This window comes from Sturnus vulgaris, chromosome 5, assembly GCF_052056855.1.
Source record: "Sturnus vulgaris isolate bStuVul1 chromosome 5, bStuVul1.hap1, whole genome shotgun sequence".
Taxonomy (NCBI): Eukaryota; Metazoa; Chordata; class Aves; order Passeriformes; family Sturnidae; genus Sturnus; species Sturnus vulgaris.
In genome coordinates, this window is record NC_142247.1 from 29,720,657 (window position 1) to 29,748,326 (window position 27,670).

The window sequence follows — 27,670 nt, forward strand, 5'->3', positions numbered from 1 at the left end:
TGGAGGGGCACAGGATGCAGCCCAGCTGTGTCCAGCCCCCTGAGGTTGCCCCCTGTCCCAGGCCCGTGGTACATGGCTGCCCTGGGGCAAGCAGAGACCTTTGCAACTCGTTGCAGACAGTGTTGCCCAGACATTGCCTGTCTCAGTGCTGTGGGCTCTGCTGGTGAGCAGTGTCTCGAGTCAGCAGTTTGGGCTGTTTACTGCTTTAATATATCCTTGAAAAAAGAGACCAGTGGGAGATCTGTTTATAAGCCACAATCACCCTGAAACAAGTATATGCCTACGCCCACGCACATACACAAAGCAGCAGTGACTGTGGAAGCATACGAATAAATACTGAGCAGACACCGAGGGATTTTCAGAATAGCGTCCGTGCTTTTTTTTTAATTTAATGCCATGTTGTTTGTTGTTGGCTGTTTTTTTTTTACCTTTCTGAATTATTTCCTATGCCTGGGCTTACAATAGCAGCAGAAACTAATCAGTGGCCATGATGATTAACAGTCTCTCATGTGTTATTAACTCTACATTCAAGGTAAGGTAATTTCAAAAATCTGTGCCAAGAATTATTAACTTATAGGGAGAATTGGGCAGTTGTATGTATGTAGAGGGTTTATACACACAAAAGCAGATCTTTTATCCACACCGCCCCATTTACACTGCACTCAGCTTTTCTTCTTAGAAATATCTATTATTAACTAGAATATGTGTAATACATCTGTACGTAGACCATTTTGAAATCAGCCCTTCATATGATTCAGATAAGGAGGTGAGAAAAGAAGTGTGTAAGTGAAAAAGTAAATTAACTGTGTTGGTGAAGTAATTGAAAGGAGAAATGGGATCACTCACTTTCATTGTTATCCCAGTTATTATTAGATGCAGCTAAGGATAACAGCGGTGCTTTTAGAGGAAAGTCCACTTGGTACTTAATTTCCAAAGCTGTAATAGCTCAAAAGCAAGTCTTATACCAAGGACTTGCGGGGTAATAAAAATGCTTGCCTGTGCATGGACCACGTACTTGAGTTCTTGCATGATGCTTCTCCTCCTTGTGTGTGGTGGCTCTCTCCTAAACAGGCACTTTTCAATTTAAGACCAAATCTTGGATTAAAGATGTTTCACTAAAAAACAGTTTCTCTTCAGACTGCCATCCACAGAGCCCGTGGTATCACTGATCATTTGTTTTGAAGAAGAATCTTTGCCCCTCAGAGTGTTTCTGAGGGAAGGAAGGGTGGCTGCCCTGCCTGCTTGTGCTGGGTGGTTGCTTTTTGAAGATACTCTGGCAGACTCTATGAAGGAACACTGCTATTCCCTTAGCAGCATAAGAAATAAAAGAACAGAAAGAAAGTTGTGGCAGCAGAACTATGAAAAATCCCACTTCACTGTGGTCAGCACAAGTAGGTAACTTACAGGACAAAAATTTCATCCAGGATGAGTCAGCTGGAGGAAATAAAGGGGAAGAGCTCCAGGAAGAGCTGTTTTGTTTGCATGGTGCACTTTGTGCATTGACATTGCCCCAGCAACCAGAAGCAGAACAGAACAAAGCAACAAACCACAGCTGCAGCATCTTTCAAAGTTCTCCAAAATAATACAGATAGTTAAAGCAGCATTAGACAGAAGGTTAAAGTGCTCTGGTCTCTGAAAACGTCCTTGGTAAAACAGTGCCTCTCCCTGTGCTATCATTCTGCTCTGCGGACCATGAGACAAAGGGAGAGCCGTGTCTGTCGACTTTGGTGACTACAGACAAAACCACTAAGGAAAAAGATTTGTATTCCTCTGTGTCCTCAGCACTGCACAGCAAAGGGGGAGCGTGAGCTGGAGCCTGCTACGCTTTTCATGGCAACAGCCCAGCTGCTCATGGGAGCAACTGCGTGAGGTGTGGGGTCCTCCCTGCTCTCACTGATGCCACGGGCATGAGAGATGCTCGGCAGTGCTGCTGTCACGCAAAGCGAGGCTGAGAACGAACCCCGCCGCATGGCTCATCTTTGCAATCGCTGGCATCAGGGGAAGGGCAGATTGTTAGTGCTTATTGCTGCAGCTGATGTTGGAGCAAAAGCAGAGGTGTGCTGCAAATCAGTGTCTAGGATGCTGGTTTTGGTGGGGGAGAGAGCTCCTTCCTTGTAAACTGAGCACATCTGCTCTAGACGTGGCCAGGAGGCATAAATACTGAATAGCAGATTGCCAGCTCCAGCTCCTGCATGACAGTATCTTAGTAAACGTAAACAAGGGCTTGGAAATATGCAGAAGAAGGAAAAAAGTGCTAGAGAAGAAATATATATATATATTTCTTCTAAATGAGATGGAAGAAATGAGTGATAACTCAAATATATAGAGATAGTGAGTTCCTGCTGGAAACCAGTCCCTAGCAAGGAACAAAAATAACATGGAAAAAAGGAGAAGCAAGGCAGATCTCATGAAGTATTTGTGAAGAGCAGGGAAGGGGGATACTTGGAAAGTCAGTATAGATTGTCACATATAGATAAACTGAAACAGTCACATAAATATAAACTGAACTGGGTGGCAGACATCCAGGTGCCTGTCTTTGCAAGGTACCAAGCTCTTCCTACAATGTGCACTGTGTTTTGTATCATAGCTAGTTAAAAAATCCACAGGGTTGAATTTTTTCCTTCTCTGTGGAATTCTTGTGATGAACCCAAGTGAACCAAAGCCACTTACCTCCATATCTTCCATAATAAATGTTGAGTTTTTAGTCACATTGGCTAAAAATAAATCTCTGCTTCTGATCCAGTGTTAGGAACGACTTCTGCTCTCATTGCACGGTGGGTGTGCAGGGCATATTTCCTGCAGGCATCTCACTACCTGGGACCCATCTCCAGTGCCCTGTCAGGTGGACAACTGGCCTGGGGTCTTGAGGATTCAGTCACCAGAGGCCAACCAGGCTACAAGACCTCTGTGATGCCCTTTGGGTGTATTTTGAATGTGAGAGCCATTTTGGTGTGAAATGTACAAAATTCCTCAAAACACTTCAAGGTTTTCTGCTTTATATTTCTTCTATTTGAAAAATATTTTCTTGCTCAGTAATGTTTTCAGTTCCTCCCCTCCCACCAAATCCTACTCAGCTCATAAGAATTTCACTGAGGGTTGCTTGGTGTGCAGTCCTTTACGCAGGCCTCACAAAAAACTAAACAAAACAACACACCCCTCCAAAAGCCCAAATGAACCACCCTGCCACCTTTCCTTGGAAGAAAAAAGTGGTCATGTTGGCAGCTGATCTCTATATAACTAATTTCATAGGGGACTTTTGGTAGTAGCAAGGAAGATAGATGAAGATGTAGAAGCCATGAAAGTACAAATAGTGGTATGCATCACTCATTTGGCTCTTCTGAGTCAGAGTCTCTAGGTTCAAAAAAAATCCAAATACAAGTGTGTTTTCCATGGGCAGATTGGAGCATTTGAGGATTCCACATTCAAGAGAAGGTGGGAAGCACAGGGGGTGAGCTCTGCTCTGCACCTGCAATGAACAACATCAATAGGCCTGGAGCTCACTGTGAGAGGAAAATTTAGAGGGAGACCTCAGAAAGAAAAAAAAGACTGGAGAAATATTTAAAATAGGTAGAGCCAAGGTGAAAGGAGTTAAATGCGCCTTGCTTGTCAGAGCAGCAGTGAGAGCAGGACACGGCAGCGAGGTGTGAGCTTGGAGAGGGACTCAGGATGGAGCAGGGAGAGGGATTGCTTTCAGTGGCAGACGTGGGGGAGAGCTGGGCACAGGGGTAGTGTGGCAGCAGGACAAAACAGAGCAATATTGGGTAAGACAGCAGAGATGGTCCTGGCAGGAACTGCCTGCCTACAGTCCCTTGTGCGAGTGGGGAGTATTAGAGGCTGAATAGATGCCTGGGCAAATCCTAAGCTGCCTTCAGGTGTTGTCTGGGAGGTGGGCGGGTGATGACAGAGGTTTCTCCATGTGCCAACAGCCAGGCATAGCTGGGAAAGGCAGCTCTTGCCAGGAGAAACTGCACAACCTGAAGTGCTGCAGAAATCCCCAGCAAAACCACAAAGTTCTTGCTGGGGTTTAGTGTTCTGCCTCCTCTTTGGGAAGGATAGATGTTTTCTGCTTCTTATTGAAACAGTTAGTAAATAATTAAAAGAAAGAGACAAAATATTCTTTAAGGATAACCCAGTCTTCTGTTTCCATGACAACCTCCTTCCTAAGCCAGAAGCCTTTTGCTCCAGCCATACAGCCGAGGGTGAAAGCCCTTTTGTGAGGAGGTGGGCGAGGTAGCATGACCCTGCTGGGAGGTGAAGGGGAGACATCCTGCAGAGCAGAAGGACTGCCATAAACCCCAAACCACGGGAGAAACAAAGATGTCACTTCCAGGGACAGCCAGGAATAAGCCCAGAGATACCCATCCAAGAGGCTGTAGTCACCCCATGAGGTCACCACCACCATGTTTATACCCTTCTTCCCTCCCAGCTATCCCAAGTGCAGGCCATACTTCTCCCATGATCAAATATTGGGGTAATTTCCAGCACTCCACCAGTCTTTGATGTTTCTCCCATTGCTGAGTTCCCATTTCACAGCCCATACAACTGCCAGGACAGCTTGGAGTCCCACTTCCCTGTTCTCTTATGGCAAACTTCCAAGGAGCACTCTGTGCATTGAAGTGTCTGGGGTTTGGATGGGTTTCGACCCTTTGGGTTTTTTGGTAAGCCCTGCCTCTGGCTTCAAAGCAGCTCTGGGTTTGGGTCAAAGCCCTGTGCAACCCAAGTTCATTGTTCAGCCACTTAGGGACTGACTTCCTTCCCTGAAGATGTGAAACCATGTGTCACGTCCCTCCTCTGCCCATGGGACAGCAAGCAGGGGCAATTCACCCAAAGAACCACCAGTGCAAAAAAACCATTTAAAGACCCTTATTATTGCTTTAATAAATCTGTACTTGCATTCTTTCTGCAAGGACAAGGACCCAGGCTCTCCTGTCCTCTACTCACAGGTCTGACCTCCCTGCAGTCAGCATGCTCTTGCAACAGAGCAAATGAATGAAGTCCACACAGTAATTATCCTTCTCCTGGCTGCAGGTCCCAAGTGATGTGCTTGCTGTCTACAACCCTGGTTTGTAAGATGCAGCAGCTGCTTTAAAGTCAGACAGGTCACAATCAAATCAGAACATCTTTTGTGCTGCCCTCTTCACAATGCTCTGCCAGATGGGAGACCCTTGTGAGGGCTGCAGAAGCCCTCTTGGTCTGATGGAAAAAATGGGACAGGGAGCCCTGCTCCTTCTCCTCAGTGCTCTAAACATTCTTGTCTCCATTAGGCTGCTGTCATCTCCCTGCTGCCCTTCCCAGTCTGTCTTCTCTGACACACCTGAGTGGAACATCCCTGGGCTGGTATATGACATCCAAAATTCTTTTCTCTCCTCGGTTGGCTGGTTTTCCTACCCACTTGCAAATCTGGGAAGGGTATAAAACCTTGGAATGCTGCAGGAGGAGATCCAGGCTGGCCCTGCCAGGAAGGAGACTTGTGCAGTTGTACCACTGGAAAAGCAAGGAGGGAAGCAGCCTCTGGAAGCCTTGTTGCAACCACTTGGGAGAGGATAATGCTGGACAGAATCCTGGATCCTGAGGCAGGTCATGGTCGTTCTGCCCTCACCCTCTGCAGTCCTCCCCACTCCCACTGCCCTGCAAGGCAGAGACAAGGAGAGCTGCAGTTCTCCTTGTCCCTCCCACCCATCTCTCCAGCTGGTGAGCCAGTTGGCCTGGACACAACACACATCAGCATCCTTACAGTGGCATGCACACACAAACACACACATGCTCTCTCCAATCAACATTCGCTGCTCTCCATGTCCATGGTTGGCACTGATTAGGACTCTGGTCCCAGCTACACTGATGCAAACAAGGAAAATGCCAGAGGATGATGCTAGAGAGGAGACAGAACCACCCACGAGCTGAGGATGTCCTTGTAGGGTCTTTCCACTGGAACTTGGAACAGCGTTAGCCCTCAGCCAAGGGACTGACTGCATTTTGTGTTGTTGAAGCCCCCTTTGCTTTTATGTCTTTTTTAATATTCTAGGTTTTGTAATCTTTTAATATATATAGCTATAGATACAAAAATAACAGATGGGTTTCTCTAGGGATAATTTTTGCACCTTTGGGCTTCTAAAATAAAATATCACAATTACTGCAAATAAAAGGGGGAATAGTTCAATTTACTCTTCCGTTTTTACCTCCCCCTTCCCTTCTACCCTGCCTCTCCCACTCCAAACATCCCCACGAACCTTGTAATTCTTTTCCCTTTGTAGTTTTCTTTCTTTGGAAAATGAAAAAACCAAACCCAACGAAACAACAACAAAAATAAGCCATGTAGCCTCCCTCCCTCCTTCCACGAGTGTGCCCGCTGTGTTCACACATTCCCTTCAAAGCAAGGCTTTTCACCTCAAAACGTTTCCCTGTGGTCCATGGCTATTTGCTTTTCTTTGTTGCTGGGGCCAGATTTTCACCTGCTGTAAATCAGCATGAATTCACCTCAAGCCAGAACTCTGCTGCTTTACACCAACAGCAGGTTTTGCCAATTTATTCTCACCCTGAAGATCTGGCCCACAATTTTTAACTGTGGAAATGGAAGCATGAACAATAAATAAGTTCCCAGAAACACACCAGGCAAGCCCCAGATCCTCTTCCCTTGCTGCTCACCCTGCTTCCCTTCCCTTCACCCCACACTCATGGTTTAGCGTAGCAGCTCCTTCGGCCCCCCTTCCTTTCTCTTGTTCTTCCTTAGCACTTTCTGAAATTCATAATCTCTCAGTAAAAAAAATAAATAAATCGATCTCTCTATATATGTATATGTATATAACTAAACAGCTGCCACGTAGCAGTCACCTGGCTGGAGGGTCCTGTCCCTGCCAGCCCCATGGCCTTTTCTTGTCACTGTAGTCTCTGGGGTGATGGTCCAGGCAGGACTGTTCCCGTATTGCTTGCACTCTCCCACACCTCTGAGGTACGGTACCAGAATATTTATTATATATATATATGTATATATATATATATTTACGTATATATATATATTTATAAATCTTTGTTTGCCTGTTTTCTTTTTCTTGCAAATCCTTTGGAATTGCTGCCAGGGAGAAGCTAGTGAAACATGCTCCCCATGCCAGCGGCCGAGCGCTCCCTCCCTGCACCTCAGGGACCCTCATCTGTTCCTCTTGCTGACTCCGTCGCCCAGCTCCAGCCCGGGAGGGAGCGGGGAGCCGCGCTCCCCTGTCCCCAGTCTGCCGGGGCCATCCGGCTCCTCTCCTTCTCTGGGCGAGGCCGTGTCCTTGCAGAAGTCCGTCACCCAGGAGGGCATCGAGAGGAAGCCCCGAGGGTCCACGGTGTAGAAGGGCTTGGCGTGGTGAGCGGCGGGGCGGCGGGGCGAGGGGCTGGCGTGGAGGCTGCTGGTGCTGCTGCACTTCTTCACCAGGGTCAGCCCCGGCGGCGGCGGCGAGAAGAGCGAGGTCAGCGAGAGGCTGCTGAGCGTCTCCGAGGGCTCGCTGTTGTTGCCACCCCCGCGCAGGCTGCTGCCCGCTCCCTCCTCATCCGAAGGGTCCATGGAGTCGTGGTGGGTGCAGCCGGGGCTGGTGCTGCCGCCGCTGCTGTGGCTGCGCTGGTGGCGGCACAGGCTCCGCAGGCTGAAGAGCCCCCGGCCCCGCAGGCTGCGGCGGCGGGAGGCGGGGGACAGGGGGGCTGCCGGGGGTCTGTGGCTGCCCGCCGGCGGCACGGGGCACAGAGCCACCGGCAGGTCCAGGGCGCACTGCGGAGAGTCGCTGAGGTTGAGGCTGTTGTCCTCCAGCGTGGTCTGCAGGCTGCCGGCCGAGCTGCTGCTCCGGCTGTCCAGCGACGTGTCGCTCTCGGGGCGCTGGGCAGCGAGAGCAGCACAGAACGAAAAAACACTTCTCAGCAAGGAGATGGGCAGTGGGCAAGAGACTTTGCCTTATTGGTTTTGGGGGTACTTTGGGGTGGGAAAATAAGCCACGATTACAGAAAGGGGAAAAACTCCATTCCTCTCTCACTCTCTGCTGGGGAAGGGAGCCACAAACCAACCGATGCTACAAAGCACCGGCCATGCAGCCTGCCACGGGGATTTCCTTCTGGGTAAGGAGGAGTAAAGGTTTTTTGATATTTTGAGCTAATTTCATTCTGCTTCAGGATGAATCTACCCCTCCCACCGGAAGTGCTCCACCGAAGGGAAGGGATGCTGTGTCAGTGAGCCCTGCAGCACCCACCACTACGCTCTCCCTGAGCACTGGTGGTCCAGGAGGCAGCAGAGCGAAGCTTCCCTGTGGGACCTCACTCATGGCTTCCCTATAAACCTGCCACACAGACTCTGGACATATCTATCAGCTGGACAGGAATCAAGGGACCTTCGTACAGACCTCCTCTCGTTAAAAAAATCAGCAATATCTAGGGAGAGAAAAGAGGCCGTGGTTCTTTTGACCAGCACTAGCAGCAACTACCCTTTCATTTAGGGTAAAAAGCTGCGGTCTCCTTCCAATAGAAAGAGGAAACAGCCTTAATTTCCTTGCATCAGGGCTCATCTCGTTAAGCTGCATTTTAGTTGTTTCTAGGAAATTGGTCTGCACTATGCAATCATCACTGAGACGCTGCACTGGGAATGATGCATGTAGGACTGGAAGCAGTCTCCATAGTTATTCAATACAGTCTGTGTCAAATAATCAGAAATGTACTAATTTCTCCTTTATAACAATTCAATACTTTTGTCCCAGTGGTGTGCCAGCTCCAGGGCTCTACCTCTTTGTGTCTTAACTTAAACCAGAAATTTTAACACTGCAACAACTCAGTCTCAGACCAAGGCTGAATTTATCCTTGGTGAATTTATATACGTTTGTACTGTACCAACAGTGTCTGTCATATATAGCTGGATAACAACTGATTTTATTTTTTTAGTTTGTCTGGAATAGAGTGTCCCTGTTCATGGAGTATCTTCCAAGAACAATAGCAAGCATTTCATCTGGGATTTCATCTCTGCGTCTTCTGCACTTCAGAAACACCTGATCTCCCCTCGATGCTCTTATTCTGTTTTGTTAGTGAGATATAGCTGCCTTTTCAGAAAGAGATGGCACTTTTCTGGGATGCGAGAGTTAAGTGGGCAGGGCAGGGCTTAGGGATACAGTGTGTGGATGGGGCACTAAGGGATGTGCAGGATACAGGTGGGAATAAGCCTGTTCCAGCCGAGAAGGTGCATGATTTGTAGTCACAGTGTTCCGAGGACCCGAGGAGGCTGTGCAGCTGTCACCTCCCTGGCCCACACCACGGCTGCTGTGCAGGCAGGTGTCTGCAGCACACCCAGTGCCAGGGACCCAGGGGGGAGCTACAGAGCGATGAGATTTCATCTTCATCTGGGACCCACTGCAATTGCCAAACTATTTGTTGATCCAAAGCAGAAGAACAAATAACTTCACGGGGTGAGAGCTATCCAACACCACTTTGTTATACTACCCACTCTCTTCCCCTACCCTCCTGCATTCTGCAGTCCACTGTGTTCCTCCTACAGATCCAGGTTACCCAGCCTGTGACCACAGTTGCCTCTCCTTCCTCTGCCCTCCTCCTCATTCAACCCCCTCTGTTTGGGTGGGATGTAAAAATTGAGTTTTCCTAGCAGACAGAAGCAGAGTTCCTCACCTGATGGAGAAGTGAGCAGTTCACACCTGGAGATCTCAGTGATGCCCACGAGCCTTGCAGAGAGATCTTAGGAAGGTTGTGTGGACACGAGACTTCCTCAGGCCCTGTTTGGGTGGCAGAGATGGCTGGGTGGAAAAATTCTGTTGGTACAGGTAACAGAGGGGAAGATGCACCTGGAGAGAAGGGGCTGGGAGGGACTGACAGAGCATCAAAAGAAAGGGGAGGAGAACAGAAATAGAAGAAAAAAAGAAGTTGAAGAGTCCTCTGATTTTATTTTGTGACTTTGCTGCTGTTACACTGAGCAAAGTCTCAGGTCCAGTAAGCAAAGGATATTCAGGAACATGCACCCTGGCTAAGAAGCCTCACTCTGGTGTTCGGATTAAGGATCCCACTTTTTGCACAGAAACCTGCACCAGACCAGGAAGACCTAACACAGCTCAGAGCCATAAGGTAACAGGCTAGCTCTGCTGTTGCTCTCACAGAGAAATGATGAGCTATAATCCCTTGATTCAAGTATATATCGCTGCCAGAGGACATTCATCCCAAATCCTGCAATGCAAGGGATGAAGGGAGATAAATTGGTGGTTTGAGAAAGCTGGGGACCACAGGAGACCAGAGCATGCTCAAGAGTAGAACTGGAGCACTTCCACCATGTTTCCTGAACCTTTACTTGGTCTCAGTGGCAGCAGTGTTTTTCTGTGCTGAGTGAGCACAGTTCATCCAGCTGGCATGTCAGGAGAATCTGTCCCCACTGTTCTCTGACCATGCATGGACGCACTACTGCAAATGGGGATCAGCACTTCCACAATATTTCACAGAGTCATGTCTGAGGGAAGATATAAAAAGTGGCAACTAAAAGGAAGGAACTGCTCCTCCCCCCATTCCTGAAGCAAGTTAGCAAACTGGAAGCTAATTCTTGGTTAGGGTAACCCCAAGTCACAATAACTCTCCCCCTCCTGGCAGAAGGAAAGCAGGGGAAAAACCCACATATTCAGCAGACCTGGAGAATGAGAGCCCTGCTCACCTTTGGTACTTTCATGTTTTAGCCAAGACTGAACTGAGTTGAAAGGAGTGTTCTCCATTTCACACAGGTAACTGTCTGGGTTTGTAGAGCCATCCTCACTGGATGCTGGAAGCAGGCATTCCCCCAGATTGTCTGCCCCAGTGGAGTCAGGGTTGTCCTGGCCATCCTGCTGGAAAAAATAAGTGAGGACAAAGCCTTGTGAAATTTAATGAAAGATGATAGAGCAGACTTCAAAGCCTTGAGAAGAACTGATTCTGATAATAACTTCAAGCTAGCTAAGAGATGCTCAATTTTCCAGCCGAAATCCCTTTTGACTAATTCAGAGGAAGTTACTAACAGTAGTGAAGAGAACTTTCAAATACATCTATTCTTTTGTTCTCCTCAAATCCTACTCCACGGTGTGTCTCTATGGAGAAGCTCTTGAAAAATGACCAGAATTATATTCCTCAGCAGGGACACCTGGATGAATGCAGAGCACCTGAAATGAGCAGGCACATAAGTACAGCACATGGTGTAAGATGCCCATGGCTGTCTGAGGCTAACCTTGATCTCCTTAGGACTCAGCTGAGCAGCGTTTCGATTGTCTGACTCATCTCCTAGAAGGATGGAAGAGGACTTATCTGAGTTGAGAGATAATGCTTCCATTTCAGCCAGTTGGACCTGTAGGAAGGGAAAGGAGCTATCAGAGGTTGTGCCTGGAACCCACATTTCAAGCAGTCACACTGTTGATGGTGGATAAGTGAGAGCCTGTAGACCCAAGATCAATTTTAGGTTATATTCCTTGGATATATCAGGAACTGCCTAACCCAGACCTGGGCTGGGCAGGAGAATTCACTTTATAAGAAAGGTTGAATACACGATCTGCAAGCAGGCTGCTACCAATCCATGCTCCTCTAGTCCCAGAATTGGAGGAACGAGTCCTGTATCTGTCACAGCGATATAGCTGGCCCAAGGCCCTGCAAGTAAAGCCAGGCAGGCAGAGGGATCCCTCAGGCTGGTGACAGGGCAGCCAGCTCTGCTGAGGGATGAGGAGTGGACCCCTCTTTCTGAAGGCACCACAGACAGCCCTGCTTAAACATGAAGGTGCTTTCATTCCAGGGAAAGTCATGCCTTTTGCAGTCCATGCCAATATCATGCTTTTCATAATCTCTTACCTTCATTACTGAAACCCTGTTTCTCTCCAGCTTTCCTGCATCTTGCCTTTCTCCTCTCCTCTAACCTACCCAAGATCTTACCTTACACTGTCTTCCATTCTGTTCTCCATCTCTAAACTCAGCCCTCCCACACACCTACACTTGATCTCTCTTGCTTTCTGAAAGCAAATCTGACCACTGCATCTCTCTTGTTCTTGTGCTTCAGGTCTGCTCCAGTCCCATGCCTGACCTTGCTTCAGTATCTTGGCCTGTTTCATACCACATATGCCCCTCTCCCATCCTCTTTCCTCCAAGCTTTTAAATCCCCTCTGCCTGACGACTCTTTATCCCAATGCCTGAAAAGCATCTTTTTCTACCAGCCTAAGCAATTACTCTGTCCCTCCTCTGCTTGGATTTCCATCACTGGTCTCTAGAGTGCAGAAGTTTGCACCACCAGCAGCTAACACTTGAGAGCTGTATTCTGGGTTGTCTCAGCTGGGACAGCTTCTGGCCATGTGTTTGTGTTTGCAAGAGGCAGGTACAGCTCATGTGCCATGACAGCAGGTGAAACATTTGGAGAGATGACTGTCGAGCTGGAAGTTTAGTGCCCTGTGCCAATGCCAGAGACTGGAAGAGGTCTCCACGTGGGGGAAAATGCACTTTAAGCAAACAGAATGGAAAACCGGAGCTGGATTTAAATAAAGTGCACAAATGACATCCTTATTTGAGATATTATTCTGACACAGGAACATGGTGCTGTTCAACCTTGGAGAAAGCCCAAAACCATCAACTGCTCCTCAGAGCACGAATGCACAGAGAGCCCACAATGAACTTATGCTACACAACCACCAGTCAGCAACAACTCCTGAAGAGGAGCACAGTCTTCATCCAGTCCCATTTAATGTGCCTACTCATGTACTACTCTACACCAAAACAGCCTTACAGCGCTTGTAGAGACGCGAGCATGACATGTGGTAACATCTGTGACTACCTTTGCCATCCATAAAAAAGGATTTCAACAAAAGCCAGAACAGTGTGTTTGTCACTGAAACACTTGCTTGAAAATTCTGACCACCCTGGGATCTACACAAAACCCACAATCAGCAAAGTTATGACTAAATAAACTGCAGGTATTTCAAACACATTTCACTGGTGTTCACTGACAAACTCCTACCATGGCTAAACACACTTCAGTCATCCATATACAGAAGTCTGCCAACCATCCCAAGAGTGAAAGGATAGAAATGACAAGAGAAGAGTTTAGCACCATGAAAAAAGGAGATTTTGTTCTTTTTGCTTCTCTTACGGTAGAATATTTTAAAATCTGCTGACTAAAGATGAGGAACAAAAAAAAAAAAATTTAAATTCCAGTGGGAAAGAAGGGGCTGTTCACTAGATCTCAATCCATGAAACCTGCCAGGACCATCAGCCTGAGATACTGAACCATGCACGCATATCCCTGAGAAAAAAACTACTTGCAGATATATCTTTAAAAACAGACCCATGATCACAAAAATCCTTAATTGTATGAATAATTGGTTTGAAAATAAAGTATCAGGATCATAATTGGGAAAGGCACTCAGCGCTTCTGCTCAATGCCACAAAAAGCTTAGCACACATTAGTGAGTTTGAGCATACGTTTAAATGTTTTGTCCATCCACTGTGCTCGGCATCTTGATGAATTAAACTACCAATGAAATTGGAGGGAACATTTTTGCCTAATCTGTGATTTTTGTCAGAAGGGCAGTTTAAGGCTGATAGGGTGGACAGCAAACATACTGTTTTTTTCTGACACACACGCACTTAAGAGGACTAGATAAATAGTTTTGCCTATGTAACTTGCTGTCAATTTCTTCTGGGACTGTACAATTCAGTCTGTGTACAATACTCATTTGGATATGTTGATGTGCCAGAGTACACTCTAATTTAATGATTGTGTGCATTGCTGATGTTAGCTGGATTCCATATAATGATGTACTACTGTAATTCCTCCATTTTTTTCCTACTTTGAAATATGAAGAGAAGGTCATGATCAATCCTGGCTTAAAATCCCAAGGTATAGTTTTGACTCATATGATCCAAAATATGAACTGTGTTTTATTACTAAATTCATTCTTGCGTAGATAATTTCTTTTCATTTCCACATTTTAGATGCATTGAAATACCAATTTTGAAAGTAATTTATGGCTCTATAACAGCCATTAGAAAGTATGATCTAAGAATAATTCTTCAGTTGTGATAATTACATGAAATTCTTTGCTCTGGCTGTGGGTTGCATTTGAAGATTTTGCTATCTAGTTTCTTTGCTGGAAAGGTAAGAAAATGGATTGTCTTCATTCGTAGGCGGGATACTGAAGACTATCTGTGAGGTTTTCAAACTAGCTGCAAATGACTTAACTTGGGGGAAATCATTCTGAAATGCCTGAGGAGATCTCATTTGCTGAGAAAGCTGAACACCAATTGCTGAACATAAAGACTTAACTAAAGCAATGGAAATTGCATTTAATTGGAAACAAGTTATTTGGTTGCATTAATGCAAAATTAATTTGTGAAGGGTCTCAATAATGATAAACTGCAGCAATGTTTGCATTTTGATACTTTCAAAAGGAAGCAATGGAGGAAAGCAGACAGCTGAGAAGCTAAAAAAATATCAGAGCATCAGAACTAGGCATCTGACACCAAACAAAATATTGCTTTCTTCAAACATGAATAGAATGATCTGCCAATAAGAGCTCTTTCCCCAAGTTTCCTTGTTTCTTTATGAGGTATAGCAACATATTGAGTCAGTTATGGGGAAGGAGAAGGTGAAGTTTGCCACTGTTGTACCAATTTACTGTCAGAAGAGCCACACTATTGCTACAAGTCTGATCACACAAAATCGGAGCACCTACATACAATAAAATTATTTCAGGACTAAATTAGTTCTGCTGCTCACCTAACCCTTCCCAGACTATTTTGCTCCTCAAGTTTCACAACCTGAAAAGACTAATTGTTAGGAAGGAGTTTTCCAAAGCATGTACCAACTTTAGTAGCTCAAGTCTAAGCCATTTGGTCCTCCTCTTAGCAACAACCCATTTGTCAGCTAACAAACTTTCTCAGTGGGCCCATTATTTAGTTTTTGCTCAAACTAATGAACTGGTTTTCACCACCAACCAATCCTTGCTCACAGACATGACTCTATTCAACAAGGCAGTTAAACATGTGCTTAATTGATCGACCTCAATAGGGAATAAGAAGGCACACGCTTAAAACGAGGACAAAACACAAGCTTAAATCTCCCACTGAATTGCTCCTGAGTAGTCTTATTGGGGTGAGATCCTCAGAGTTCTCTGTCCAACGTGAGCCTGAACCTAGACTTTTCTTGCAGAATTGAACACAACAAGAGCTGCCAGGATGCCTTCATAGTCATTTCTCTACAGGTCATTCAGTCCCTCCTGACCTGTGTCCTGTCACATCTCACTTTTCCACCACCTCAAACATCCACGTGTGGCTGAGGAGGGCAGGCCTGTACTAGAGGCAGCACCAGCACTTCACAACAGAGAACAAACACAGGTCAACAAGCTCTACTGTCTACACAATCTACAGTGAGGAGCACACACGGGACGACCTGCGGGCACGTGGGTGTGGGTGTGCAGGTCGGGGGGAAGAGCCCCCTCACACATCCTCGTACGCAGGTTACCTCTTGCTTGTCATGGTTACACTTCTCGCACATGGCCGGCGAGGAGTAATGATGGAAGACGGAGCCCGATAGGTTATCGATGATCATTAACTCCCCGTCGAAGGAGTCCTTAATAATTAAAGAGACACTGTCCAGCCATAAGTTCTCCTAGGGGACAAGAAAGGGGGGAGGATGGGAGAGATCATTTTAAGAATGTCGAGTTTTTTGCTTTCAAGTTTTATGTGAATTTGGGGCTGGGTTCTCCACCCTGACTCATCTGGAGTAGATTCTTGTTCTGCAGGTACTTGCACAGGGTCAATGAGGGGAACATTTGCTCCACAGGGTGTGTAAAGGTGCCAGAATTCAATGAAAAAAAAAATTAAGGAGGGACAGTCTTCATTCACTTTCAGTGCTCACGTCTCCCTTCCAGCTCTGCTGGAGTCACTCACTCTCGATCTGCCATTTCTCCTGCACTCTTGTCCTGAGCTCCCCTCTCAAATTTGTTCCTGTCACACCTTTAGCTGATCTGATCCATCCCTCCTCTGCTGGCCCTCAGGTTCCTACACAATGATAACAATGAACAGGACACACTGCTGTCATAGCCTTGTCCCTACATGATCCTATCAACTCAAAAGTCTACTGCTGAAAGCAAACCTTTCACCCTGAGGTGGAAGACTCTGCTACTGCTAAGCCCTCAGTCATCTGAGCTGCCCAGCTAATGCCCACAGCTCCTTGCTGCAGTCTGGTTAGTAAGTTCAAAGGTGTACTCACCTGGGCAGGAGAGTAACATCTCATGCACAGATGTCCTTCAGGATCTGTTCTACCACCACCTCCTCCTGTTCCTGCTCCTTTTCCCTGTCCTGAATTTGGAGAGCCTGATTTGTGGGAGCACAGCCCATGAGTAATTTCCATCTCAAGCTCAGCATCCATCTCTGCATCCTCCTGGGCCTCTTTGTTGCTGTCGTCGAGATGTTTCATGAGCACAGCTACCACCACATTGATGAGGACAAACTGGGCTGTGAGCACAAAGCTGACAAAGTACAGTGGGGAGATGAACTGCAGGTTGCTGAGACAACTCCGGTCATCGTGGCTGCAGTCACGCAAGGTATCCTTGAGGGGATGTTGGGATTGAGAGGGAATGATGGAAAGAAGGAAAGATTCAAGTAAGAACAGAAGCTTGGCTGTTCTCTCTGTTAAAAAACACTGATGCCAATGGAAAGAACAAGGCAAACACTTCTATCGCCCCATACCTTTTGGCATAATGAGGTCCCCAAAGAATCTGGGACACTCTCTGTTCATATGTTGTTTGCTTCAGAGCAAAACCATCCAGAGGCATATGAAGCAAACTCTTTCAGACCATGACATGTTGATGCCACTATAGCCCCACACATGTGAACAAGACCAAAAACGAGCAGGCTGGTACTGCCTTCTCCCATCTATTCTCAAAAGCACCATATGTGATGAAAGAACTTTGCTTTCTCCTTGTCCCCCGAAGGAAGAATTGATTTTGTGCTTTCCTGGTAGCTCTGCAGGTGAGTGCCGTGTCCAACACATGTGTCCTGTGCTCAGCTTTGATAACAGTCCTGACTACAGTGGATATCCACTCCTAACCTACATGATTTTCTTTCTCCTCCCAAGAAAAACTGGCACTTTTCTCAATCAGATGTCTCTAGGACTAGATGACCCCAAGGTGTGAGTTACCATGGTGGGGAGAGAGACTCTGGACCAAGCATGGACATTATCTAGCGACCCAGCTTCTGTGTTCTGGTCCCCTTCCCTTTGCTAGCCCGAGCTCTGCTGAACAGACCACACATCAGAATTTCTCTTTCCCCACAAGGAGGAGATCCTTGCCTCCAAGTCCCAGTTACCTTCATGATCCCATTCCAGTTGTCACCCGTGGACACCTGGAAAAGTGTGAGGAAGGCCATCCCAAAGTTCTCGAAGGTGGCGTGGCGGCTCATGCCCTCACAGGGGTTCTCATCGTTGCACACTGAAAAACAAGGAGAATGCAACACTCAGGAGAGGACACACTGCCAGCCCTGAGACCAACAACATGAACCCACAACCTGAAGACCTCAGGTAATGAACGGCATCAACACCCTGCCCAACAGTTGGCTGTTGGCCATCAATATGGAAAAATCCTTGATGGCCCAGCCGCAAGGTATCAGGCAGTGTAACTCTGTTGCTCAGGAGGATCCTCCCAGCATGTCATTGGGCTGCCTTTCTTCTTGATCAATATTCCATGGCAAGAGATGTAAATAGACTTTCGTAAATTTTTCTTGTAATCTTGAAGGTAATGTCAGGGACAGAGTGCAGGAAAAGCAAGTGTTTAAGAATGTAAGAGAAAATGGAGGCTGCTTTTACTTGTTAGGCTGTTAGGACAACAACTTAGAGGGAAATTCCTCTTGCATCAATTATGCATAAGGGAGAATAAAGTCCATCAAATAACTCGGTCCCTTTATTGAAGAGTTCTGATTTTGAGAAACCCCAACCAGCATGTCTGTAGCTCACATTGAAGCAAGATCTGCTTGAGACTTACCCAGTTTACCAAAGAGCTCCACTCCTAGAGCAGCGTAGATGAAAAAGAGGAGCATGAAGAGGAGTCCAAGGTTTCCCACCTGAAAGCAAATGGCATTGTCAGCCTATCCCAATGCCTATTTCATCTGTATGGAAAGTGTTTCTACATTTCCAGGTCTGAAGAAAACAATGGTGAAATCCCAGTGTACAAATGCAACCAAACAAATGCTCAACACTTGAGAAATGTTCAGTGATGACTCCAGTTGCCATCAGGGCTGGGGGAAGATCAGGCACGTGGGAAGAGAAGGCGTGGAAAAATTGAGGACTTAATGGGTTTTTTGAAAAATTAAATAGTTCCTGATCTGAATGCATGTGGTCACTGGGCCTATCACTTTAGGAATCTAATTTAGTCATTGCAACTGCTGTGCCATCCAAATTCAGGAGAGAAATAAATGATTCAGCCCACCCACTCCCCTGGACTGCCACATCCTGGCTCCCTGCATACTCACTGGAAGGAATTATTTCTGATGACTAAATTAGACACCATAGTAAATGCTGTGAAAAACTGGGTCTGTGTCTACAGGCCGTTAAGAAAAGGAAGTTAATAAAACTTAGCTAAGGACTACATTTCCAAAGGGCTCTTTAAAATTAAAGATCTATTCACTATTAAGAATTGCTGCAGAGTAACAAAGACAGGAAAGGAATTGAAACAGGACAACTGGAGATGCCTTTTATGCCATTAGCAAGCCAAAATCCCTGATCTGAGTCTGTGCTCTAGGAATAAAAAGAGAAAGGTCAGGAAGAGGATAAAGTGCAAGGGAAAGGACAGCTTATTTTAAACTACTTCTTTTGGCAAAGCCAATAAATCTTGGAGAATAATATTACAGATAATTCAATTGTCCCCCGAAGACCCGGTGTATAAAATATGGAGACTAGATTCATTCTTTTAATGCTGAAACTGGTGGATTTTAGACCTTTAAGTTCAGATTTTTACAAAACTATAAGTATGGAGAGATTTTTTTTTATCCCTGCTACATAACTTTAAACAAAGCCAACCTGTTATAGGGGGTAGCAAAAGCCAGTCAATAGGAAGTCATAGGCTTTGATGCCAAAGGGATTAAGTACTGCTTGTTATTATCTTCCAGAGAATATCTAGAAACCAAACTTTCAGACATCTGCTTGCTTTGCAGCAGGTATTATTGATCTCCAAGAGACCTGGTCCACAAACTTGGTTAGCAAAGGAGCCAAAAGGTAGACAAATGGGAGACAGAAAAATCAGAAATGAGAAAGTGTGGGAGAATATACTTGTGGTTTGTGGCTAGGACCAGAAACAGAGACTCACAGGTCCCAGCTGTGCTCTTTGCCATCATGAGCAAAACAATTAACTGTCTGATGACTCAGTTTCTCTGTCTACATGACAGGGATATGAATATTTCGTCCTCTTTTATTTATTATCTATATTTTAGGGGTAGAAGTTGAATCTCATCATTTAAGTGCAAATATTTTGCAGAGTTCTCTTATCAACAGTTTCTTGATACTATTTCATCCAGCTCCTAATATCTGTGTGCATTTATCTGGGTTTCAGAATAAACATGCCACAGACATGCAGGCGCTGGATCTGAAGACCTGCTCTGTCCCAGATCCTTGCCTGAGAAAAATCACCTGTTGTGGCTTCTGGAATGGAAAAGAGCAAGGTGCAAAGAAGGTGCACTGAGCCAGTCTGTGGCAGCAGAGCCAGAACTAATAAAAATTTACATTCCAGATCTGCCTGTAGTAAGAACATCCTTCATCTCTCCTTCCTTCTATTGCCCAGTGTATCTCAGCCCACAACTATCCTGAATGATGTTGTATATCCTACACATGAATTATTTAACACTGTTGTTATTACTGTTATTATAATAAACCACAAATAATTATCGTTAAATAAAAAACATGCTAGATCAGACAGAGCTCAGGATCCATAAAAGATCACAGAGTTTCCTTTTCACTTTTGTGCCATCATATTCCTCTAATCCAGATTGACATTTATTGTCACCAACACCAGAAGTAAATTCCCTGAGTAACTACTCATGCTGTTTTCAGATTGATTCCCAGCTCATCATCACTCACCAGCACTGGCACATTAGCTGATAAATCAACTGACAAATGCCTGTGCATTTTGATATCACACAGTAGAGTTGCCTTCTCAGGGCCTGCCAAGGGTCTGATGTATGATCCGCAGTGCCACTTGGTGCTGTTACTCCTGGCTTAACAATTCTCCCTCAACAATCCAAAAGGAAGGGGACCAGACTCCCTGACTGCTCATCCATCACGGGGGATGCTCACAGTGGGCTTGAAGCCTGTGTAAAGCACCGTGTCAGCATCTCGTTTGGGAGCAGCTGCCACTCACAGCTCATGAGATCCTTCTGTCTCGATGTCTTGCAGCAGACACTTCACTGCCGGCTGTGTGAGCCACAACAGAGCGTGTCACTGCTTCTCATGCATGAGAAACACAAAGGGATCCAGGAGGAGAAAAGAAGAAAAAGCGGGAAGGGGGAGGCACTGGCTAAGAAAAGGAGAGCGTGAACGAAAAAGAAGGTGGGAAAAGGGGGCACATTTAGGGAGGGGTAAGAGACGCAGTGACAGAAAGATGTCCTTTCGTCCTGAACTGGCTTCCAATCACCCTTCCCTTCTTATGGAGAGGGAGAAAGGAGCCAAGGACTAGTTGCAAACAGTTAGACACTAGCTAGACATGATGGGAAGAAACATACTCTTATCCAGAGGTCAAGCCTTATTTCTTTCACATGCAGGAGAAGACAGATGCAAGGTGAGCTGTAACCCCATGAATGACGTGAGAATTTGGACATGACCTTCAGGCAATTGTCTGCACACCACAGTAGACACCACCTCCGAGACCCCAAAAGAATCAACCCTTTGGAAAAAGGGACAGAAAAGGAGAGTCTTTTTGGAAGATGCTTTACCTGTGGCAGGGCTTGAACAACAGTATCCAGCAGCGCTCGCATTCCTGTGGCCATCTTCAGTAGCTTCAGGACTGCCACAACAAGCACAAGAGAAGTGTCAGTCAGACTGAGCTCAGAGGCATCCTTTGTGTGACTTACTAATGACAGTAGCACAAGACGGATGTCCTGTCTCTCCTTGGCCTAGAAAAACTGGGCTTTCCCCTCATTCTTCTTCTCACTTTTGATGGAATCAAGTTGTTCCTTTCCCTCAAGCTCATATCCGTTTTACTAAATATTTTGTTTCTGCCACTCATGTTTATTGGGCTGCTTCTGCTTCACCCAGACGCTCTAGCCATGTGCTTTTCCCCAGGAAAGTGTACCCTAATTGTCCTCCTACTTTGTTTTTTCCTTCTATCACTTTCTCTTCCTTCAACAATCACTGTTATGTCATCTTGCCACACCTTGGCCATCACCTTGCCTGTGCAAATTTCAACCTGCTTGGTGGCCTCTGCTCCCCACATCACTACTACTACTAGTCGTCCCAGGAATGAGTAACAGAGAAAGTTCAGTTCTCACGTGATCTGCCCACCCTCCCAGTGCTTCATCTCCCAGGGAACCAGAAAGTGAGCTTCTAGGGTGTCCTAGATCCTACAATCTCTGCTGGGATGTGATGAAGGACACCCTAGAGGCTCCTCGAGGGCTGGGAACAGGGCAAACTCAGGACTTTACAGCCACTGCTCAATGAGTCATGGCCACATACACCCCTGCTCTGGCCAGCATCTCATCTCTCACCTCGGGCGATGCGCAGCACCCTCATGATCCGGATGATAGTGGGGTTAATTGGGAGAGCAGCATTGATTTCAATCTCTTCCAATGTGATGCCCATAACAGACAGCAGCACAATGGCCAGATCTAGCTGGTTCCACCTTTGGAGGAAAAGAATAAACAAAGATGTAGTTTTTCCATTTTCCTGAGAAATAAAGGTACTTGTCTCCACTTCATCCTAAACATTTCCTTATGTATGAGTTCAAGGCCTATTCTGAGTCAGCCTATATGGGCTTTTCCAGAGAAACAGAGATTCACTTTTCAGACACCCTGAGCAGCCAGAGGCAAGCCAGTCTGATTTGAAAGCATGGAGCTGTGTTACTATGGCGCTATGCTTTGACTAATGGGCTCAGCTTTTCATGGCCTTAGTACCTTGATTCAACTTTGCTATATATGTTCTGCTTCAGCATGCTCACAGTCTGCCTCAAGGGCAGGAAAAAATGTCTCTCTCTAACCTCATCTCCTTTGCTTTCTAGCCTAACCTGCAGACTCCAACCAAGAGGCAATTTTTGGACAACTCTTGCTATTGCCTAGGCATTGCAGCTTGTGGAGGATGAGGTTAGGTCCATGCTGTGCAGAACTGGGAGGCAGTCAGAGCACTCTGCCACCACTTCAAGGTCTAGACAGTGCACCATCCCTAAACTTCTACCCCAAGCCCAGCTGTCCCCCAGGCATGGCTGACAACCTTCTGCTCACCTATCTTTGAAGAATCGTCGCAGACCAAATGCCACCAGCTTGAGGACTGCCTCAAACACGAAGACAGTGGTGAACAGGTAGTTGCAGTACTTGAGGGCGGTCTCCAGGGACTGCCACAGACAGAGAGAGAAAAGAATTGAGGCAAAAGCACCATCAAACAAATAACCCCTCCTGCCAGGAATTCATCCTGGGGTGTGGAAGCTGCCTCAGGTATTAATTGTTGAGTAGGAAAGCTGCCCCACGCTCCCTACCTACTTGAACGTGGAGGTTGCCTACTAAGGGCAACCACCAGCCAGCCTGTCTTGGGGTGACTTTATGATGCTTGTATCCCCAGTTGTCTGTTGGTGTTGAATATTGAGTTCTGTAGCTTTAAGACTGGTTTCAGGAGTGAAGGGGGAGAGAAGAGGTGCAGAGTTTGTTATCGAGACTTGCTCCCCTGCATCCTTCACACAGACTGTGTTGTCTGCAGTGCACAGCAAGAGAGAGCTCTCCTTGGCTTTTGATTAGATTTTGTGGCTAGCTGAGGCAAAGAAGTTCACTGGACTGTGGGTTTTTTTCCTTTTTCTTGGAATTGTTCGAACTGCTCTGGACTGAAAACCCAGAAGAGCACTGGGAGCTCACACCTGTGACCCACCATGCCTGGCCTGGGCTGTGGCATTTCCCAGCACCAGAGGGACTGAGAGCAGACTGAGTGAGCTGGGCTGCAGCCCACGGAAAGGACTCTTCTGAATCTCTCATCTCTTCAGAGCAGCCAGAGGTTTTGCTGTTTAGTATTGTTAATTTTTGTACTGGCAAGTGCTTTGCCTGTTAAATAAATAGATTTTTTTTCCCACTTCTCTCCAAGGGAATGTTTTTCCCCAAACCAGCTGGGGGACTACTTGAATCTGTTTCCTAGAGGAACCCCATTCAGAAGTTTCCTCCCAAATTTGCCCTAAACCAGGACACAGCCCCTCTGTCCCATGTTCTTCTCACGATCAGTTACTGCTCCTTTCTCCTGTACTGTCCAGCATAATCAGGAGGAGGACGCTATTGCAAGAGAATCCATGAAATGCCATAAGGGTTTTCTTCTGCCAGTAGCCCATGCCACCTGAATGACACCTTGTTAATGGCACTGGCATAGCTACCAACCAGGAGTGAAGCACAGAGGTTACTCTGGTTGTGGATTCAGGTCATCTCTGACCAGAGGGAACCCTGTTGTGCTTTGGTCTGGAGCCAGCACATCACATCTCTGAGCTGTTTGGTTTCTGGCTCTTACATGCTGCCCCTTCACAACCACCAAGAACTAGTGTGAGAGGTGGACAGGTTTTGGTGGTATTTTGTACTGGAAGGGTTTGAAGTGCTTTGAGAGATTGTTTAACAGAGCCTGACAGCAGGCTGGCTCTGCTGGAGCTGTGTTCCAGGGGAAGGAGCTGAAGAGTAAGGAAGAGGAGTGACTTGTTGAGAAACAAAGATCTGATGTGAGGACACCAACAGATAAAGGTTGAGAGTTCTTGAAATATAAAGCTGGGCACCATCTAGGGCAAGATGAAAGCTGGGCAGTTGGGCAAGGTGGGCAGGAAACAGAGGAGCCTGGCAATATATTTGAATGAGAACAGACAGATTTAGTTCCTGATTAAAGCCTGAGCTACCTCAGACAATCTGTTCAGACACTAGTGCTGTCACCTGAACCGAGGGTCTTCTGAAGAGAAAACTGAAATGTCACTGGACAGACGTCATGATTAATGCTTTGTCTACATATGGAGGCAGAAGGCTCCTTTGATATGTGCAGCATAAATTTTTTCCACCAAAGGCATCTGTAGCTTTGCCAGGAACGCTGAGAGGTACATGGTCTGTACCCAAAGAGCAAATCTTATTTGGCCTCCAAGGTGCTGTATTTGGAATGACACCCTGCAGCTGAGAGAGGCTCTGCTCAGCACTTTGGCCCTGCAGCTTCTCTTATGAAGAAAAGGTGGCTTGGTAAAGATGGCCCATCCCATGACATACAACCAGCCACTCTGGTTCTCTCAGCTGAGGCCATATGGTAAGGGAATTGGGCTGACATTTGGAAATCTGATGCAAAGTGTGAAGCTCTCAGGACACTGCTGCTTCCACCACTCCTATTAGGATTCAGGGGAACATAAAAAGCAAAGCAGGCAGCTAAATTTGGGTGACCCACATATCCACTTCCTAATATAAAGCACAAAGACTTAATTGCAGCATGCTTTCTAGGGGCTTGACTCTTGCTCAGATACCTTCCCTCTATTGATTTTAATGGAGAAGTTTTTGAGTAGGAACTACCTTTCTGGATACGCATGAAAATCTTCACACAAATTTGCCTACTACAAAACTAATTCCTGCAAAACTTTACTCCTCGTTTTCAGAGACACCCAAGTGTCCTACTTATGCTGGTGGCAGTAGCCACCAGAGAGCTGTACCAAAATGACAATGTGTGGAAGCAGATCTGCATGATCTCACTCACCACAGGTTGGTTGTAGTGCTCCAAGGACATAGTGACCACGTTGAGGCAGATGATGAAGGTGATGAAGATGTCCAGATAGTGGCTGGTGCAGACTGAGTGAATAAGGAGGCGTATGTGGCAGTAGGTAGCGTAGTACGGCAAACGCTGCGCCTCTTCAGTGGAGAGAGGGATATGGGCAGAGTTGGGAAGAAATTAGAAGAAAGAGAGAAATGGGTAAGAAACACTGAGGAGGGAGAAGGTGTAAGATTGGTGATAGGTGTTGAAAGAAAATGGAATGTAGTTGGGAGAGAGAAAAAACAGAAAAGAATAGGTAAAGATAAAGAACATAGGGAGGAGGGGGAAAAATGAAATAAAAAAGGAAAGAAATGGGGAGAAACACGTAGGAAAAAAGACAATGAACAGAATACTAGAGAGAAAATCCGTTAGTCTATGTTTGTGGGAGTGGTGCTAAATCAGCATTTCATATCTTGACAAATTAAGATCACTTATGATAAAAGGGAGCAGATGGTTCAAGGAGGGGCCCTGGGGGGTTATAGGAAAGAAGAGGAAAACTGGAGCAGAGGAAGGGAAAGCATGCCCATAGGCTGTGAATGGAAGTCTGGGTAGTAGGGAAGATTTCCAGGAGCAAGTATGCTTTAGCAGTTTCTATCTAAAGGTAACACAAAACAGGACAGAAACACCAGGAATAGAAGGTTTCCTTCACCACAGAGGGTTTGGGATCCCAAGGTGTGACACTGCAACACTGGGGTCACTGGAACAAAACACAGGGGTCTTCCTCTTTTTTTTTTTTCCCCCTCTTCTTTAAATTTGGGTTTAAACACAAAGAATGGTCTGTCCAGGTTCTTCTTCAACCACCAGCTGAGCTGCAGGAAGCCCAGGTGGGACTCTACCCCAAGCACGGGAAGTGCATCAATGTGTGCACAACCCATGTCAACAGTGCCTGTGGGCATGTGCACAGGGGTGTTTTTGTACATGCTCTCCTGAGGAGCAGGGTGCTAAAGCCCTTCCCCAGTGCCTTCCCTGGAGTCCCAGCAGACCTCCTCAGCCACCCCTCTTCCCCAGACCGCCCCAGTGAGGTGTGTGGTGACACAGCAGTGGTGCGGGGAGGAAGGCTGAGAGCACGGCCGCGAGCGATGGATTTTGGAGACCAGCCCATCGGGAAAGAAAAAGAAGAGGAAAAGGTTTTTCTCAGAAAACCTTGGCCTACGAACCAACCAAACACTTAGGCTGTGCCTTACTCCTTCGCTTCTTCTCCAAGCGTCGCAGGCGCTTCTCCTCCCGCCGGCGCGCCTCCTCAGCCTCCTGGTGCTGCCGGCACTTGTGGAAGTTCTCCACCACCACCCCCACAAACATGTTGAGCACAAAGAAGCTGACGATGAGGAGAAAGGAGATGAAGTAGAGTAGCATCCAGGGGTTGTTGTTGGTCACTGGCTGGAGTGGGAGGAGAACAGAGGTAGTCATTGTCTTAGCAGTAGAGGAATAAGCATTCAGTGGGCAGCAGCTCAACAGATCCTGTTTACAAGGTATTGAAATAACCATGTGTGGGCCAGGAGAGAGCCAGCATGCCCAGAAAGACACATGGCATTATTGCTTCTTCATTACAAATAGATAAAGGCCCACTGACTACCACAGACACCCACAGCATAGCCACAGCTATACCCCTCTGCATGGACTTGACAAGACCATGGACCTGACCCCTTGCAAATAGGTGAGCAAAGGATTCGGTAGGGGCCTGGAAGGGTCTCTTGGTTTGAGGGAGGTATCTGAAGCAGGAGGTTAAAGGATGCTTCTGCTTTATGAGCACAGGGAAAGTGAAAAGGTCCTTTCACCAGAAAGTCCATGTACCTGCTGGTCAACAGCCACAGCATCAAGTCCATTATACATAATATTGACCCATCCATCCTTGGAAGCCAGAACAAAGAGGGACATCAGAGCCTGCAACATATAAAGCACAGCTGATGTGGAGCAGGTGCATCTGGCAGGCAGAAAAAATATTGTGTGTTTATGCTCTAACACACACAGCACTGAAATACTCTTCCTGTGTCTCTGCACACATCAAAACCTGCTCCTTTCCCCATGGAGGACAGGGAGGGGGTGACAGGAAGCCATGTGCAGCTAGACCCACCAGAGGAGAGAGATTGTGAAGAACATTCTGCTTCATGGCAGGAGAAAAGAGAAAATCAAGCTCTCTGCTGCCACCACTTTTCTTTCCCACTCATCCTGTGTGTGTCATTCTGATACCAACCCACGAGTGACACAGCTTCTGCAGCACACCCATGCCAAATAACTGCTCCTTCTGGCCCAGGCATTGGCTTTCCAGGTAATGCATCTGTTCCCTGGGGAGGAGACAAACCCTGTGTTGGGTTCCCATCAGAGGGAGGGGCTGTGGGCAAACTCACCTGTCCCAGGTTGTCAAAGTTGTACTTGTGGTGCACCCACTTGTAGTTGGCTGCCACGCAGTCAGACCGGTTGGTGATGTTCCTGATGTCAACCCCCAGGCAGTGGTAGAACTTGCCCTTGAAAAGCTGCAGGAGGGGAGTGACCCCATCAGCTCACTTTCCCCACAGGGTTCCCCACAGGGTTTCCCATGCTCCCTGGGATGTACAGAAGCTGCCAAGGTGCTGCATGGCCTGCAAGACTGCGAGCCACATAGAGCATGACAGGGACACCACCAACACAACACACAGCACAGGCTCAACCACTGCAAAGGAGCCAGGACCACTCTTGTAAGCTCACACTTGGCTTTTCAGCTTCCTTCATTGCCCCAGGCCAGCAGTGACTGTATGCCCA

At 46.7% G+C, this 27,670-nt stretch overlaps 1 protein-coding gene across 6 annotated transcripts in view; it reads right to left on the reverse strand.

Annotated features, from left to right (window-relative positions):
- Window positions 1-355: 355 nt before the first annotated feature.
- Window positions 356-27,670, reverse strand: part of CACNA1I (calcium voltage-gated channel subunit alpha1 I) — a 168,477-nt gene continuing 141,162 nt past the window's right edge. For 2 of the 6 annotated variants that reach the window (XM_088165277.1, XM_088165282.1), the window contains 15 exons: window positions 27,280-27,405; window positions 26,726-26,815; window positions 26,119-26,311; window positions 24,881-25,032; window positions 22,423-22,532; window positions 21,694-21,827; window positions 20,923-20,993; window positions 17,985-18,063; window positions 17,314-17,435; window positions 16,217-16,555; window positions 15,467-15,613; window positions 11,198-11,314; window positions 10,655-10,823; window positions 9,631-9,827; window positions 356-7,846 (listed from right to left, as the gene is read on the reverse strand). In XM_088165277.1, coding sequence (XP_088021403.1) covers window positions 7,142-7,846; window positions 9,631-9,827; window positions 10,655-10,823; window positions 11,198-11,314; window positions 15,467-15,613; window positions 16,217-16,555; window positions 17,314-17,435; window positions 17,985-18,063; window positions 20,923-20,993; window positions 21,694-21,827; window positions 22,423-22,532; window positions 24,881-25,032; window positions 26,119-26,311; window positions 26,726-26,815; window positions 27,280-27,405 — 2,751 coding nt within the window. In that variant the 3' untranslated portion in view covers window positions 356-7,141. The remainder of the gene's footprint in view (window positions 7,847-9,630; window positions 9,828-10,654; window positions 10,824-11,197; window positions 11,315-15,466; window positions 15,614-16,216; window positions 16,556-17,313; window positions 17,436-17,984; window positions 18,064-20,922; window positions 20,994-21,693; window positions 21,828-22,422; window positions 22,533-24,880; window positions 25,033-26,118; window positions 26,312-26,725; window positions 26,816-27,279; window positions 27,406-27,670) is intronic. The other 4 variants (XM_088165279.1, XM_088165278.1, XM_088165281.1 and 1 more) reach the window with 4 other exon arrangements.